Source organism: Aedes albopictus, unplaced genomic scaffold, assembly GCF_035046485.1.
Source record: "Aedes albopictus strain Foshan unplaced genomic scaffold, AalbF5 HiC_scaffold_58, whole genome shotgun sequence".
Taxonomy (NCBI): Eukaryota; Metazoa; Arthropoda; class Insecta; order Diptera; family Culicidae; genus Aedes; species Aedes albopictus.
This window is the reverse complement of record NW_026917398.1, coordinates 98,399-100,000: the sequence shown is the minus strand read 5'-3', so window position 1 is coordinate 100,000 and position 1,602 is coordinate 98,399. Positions and strand designations below refer to the sequence as shown.

Genomic DNA, 1,602 nt, shown 5'->3' with positions numbered 1-1,602 from the left:
CTCGGATTGGTCCTTTTCGGCGAATAGCAGCTCCAGCTTCGATGGGTACACATAGAACCCCGCCAGAATCGATTGAGGTAGATTTATGGTCTGCACAACAGGTGAATTGTAGTCTATCCGGAAATCGTCATCCATAATTTTCAACAAAATCTGCTCTTCGTCCCGGATCTTGTTCAGCAGGTCCGCAATGGCCATATCTTTGACGTCCTGTTCGCTTCCCACGTCGAAGAACCGAACGCTAACTTTCGGCAAAGCCTGTTCCTCTTTACTGCTGCTACTCGCTTCTAGCGATCCTTCCACCGGCTCACTCTTATTTTTCTTCTTTTTGTTCGTCTTTTTCTTTACCTCCTTTTCGATGTTGGCCCGCATCCGTTCCAGGCTGGCATCGATGTTCTCCGTGACATTCCTCGAAAAGTTGAACACCTTATCAATCCGGTACCGTTCGCTCGACAGATGAAAACAGATGGCACATTGCTCTTCGTTGGGCAGCTGCCGGAAATAGGCCACGTTCATCCTGTACCGGTGGCGTAACGTAAAGTTGGAACCGAACCGCGCGATCAACGAATCTGATAACGAAGGAACACAGACCTTTTTCGGTCGAAAAAGCGAGCTGATAACCAAACCTTTGCGGATGCCTAAACTGGGCACAAGGGAGAGGAGCATTTTTTGCATTCGCTCCTTTGTGGACATCGGGTGGTTGCCCGCGGACGTAATGTCAGATGCAGCTGTCAATTTTTTAATGCATTTTAGTGCAGTTGCCCCAACGAAAATACCATGGAAGAATCGAGGGAGACGACACATTTTTGTATGAATGAATCCGTGAAAATCTCAAGAAAAATTTCTTTAAACTAATTTTAAATTTAAAACTAACTTGAAATTGAGTTCTCTAAAAAAATCTCACGAATTTAAACCTCGATTTGAACCTCATGCAAGAAATTCACCTACGAGAGCACAAAAGATGTTAACAGTGTTCTCACAAATTCTTGACAAAGTGCAAATTTAAACAAAACACTACATCACGGATTCCCAACCGGTGCACAGTGGGAAAAAACCGACCCAAAAAGGCACCTAATTATTGCGGCTGATTGCGATCTTTGAAGCCCATCTTTTCCGAATGGAAAAATGCCAAGGAATCGATTGGTGATAGTTTCATTCACCGGAATTGAGTGTAAGTGTCCATTTTGTCCAATTTTCCCCTAAAAAACACTGTTTTTCTGAATTAAATAATGGTTTCAACTGATTGCGGCTAACCAACCAATTTTTTATTGATGTAGAATTGACAGGTGCATTCTATGGAGCATACCTCGATCTGTATCTTTGACTGTAAGTGCCCATTTTGCCTCATTTTCCCCTAAAAATACTGTTTTTCTGGATTAAAAAATAGTTTCAACTGATTGCGGCTAACCAACCATTTTTTCTTGATGTAGAATTTACAGATGCATTCTATGGGACACACCTTGATTTGCGTCATTGAATGAAAGTGCCCATTTTGCCTCATTTTTCCCTAAGATACTATTTTTCTGAATGAAAAAAATGGCTTCAACTGATTGTGGCCAACCAACCAATTTTTACCTGATGTAGAATTAATCGGCACATACTTTG

General features: G+C 41.9%; 1 protein-coding gene across 1 annotated transcript; it reads right to left on the bottom strand.

The window, feature by feature from the left end:
• LOC109432371 (2',5'-phosphodiesterase 12-like) lies at nt 1-723 on the bottom strand (the record flags this gene model as incomplete). Its single annotated transcript, XM_062843832.1, is given in 1 exon segment — nt 1-723. A coding segment is annotated over 1 exon segment (690 nt), but the record flags the coding sequence as incomplete, so codon positions are not given.
• Nucleotides 724-1,602: the final 879 nt, after the last annotated feature.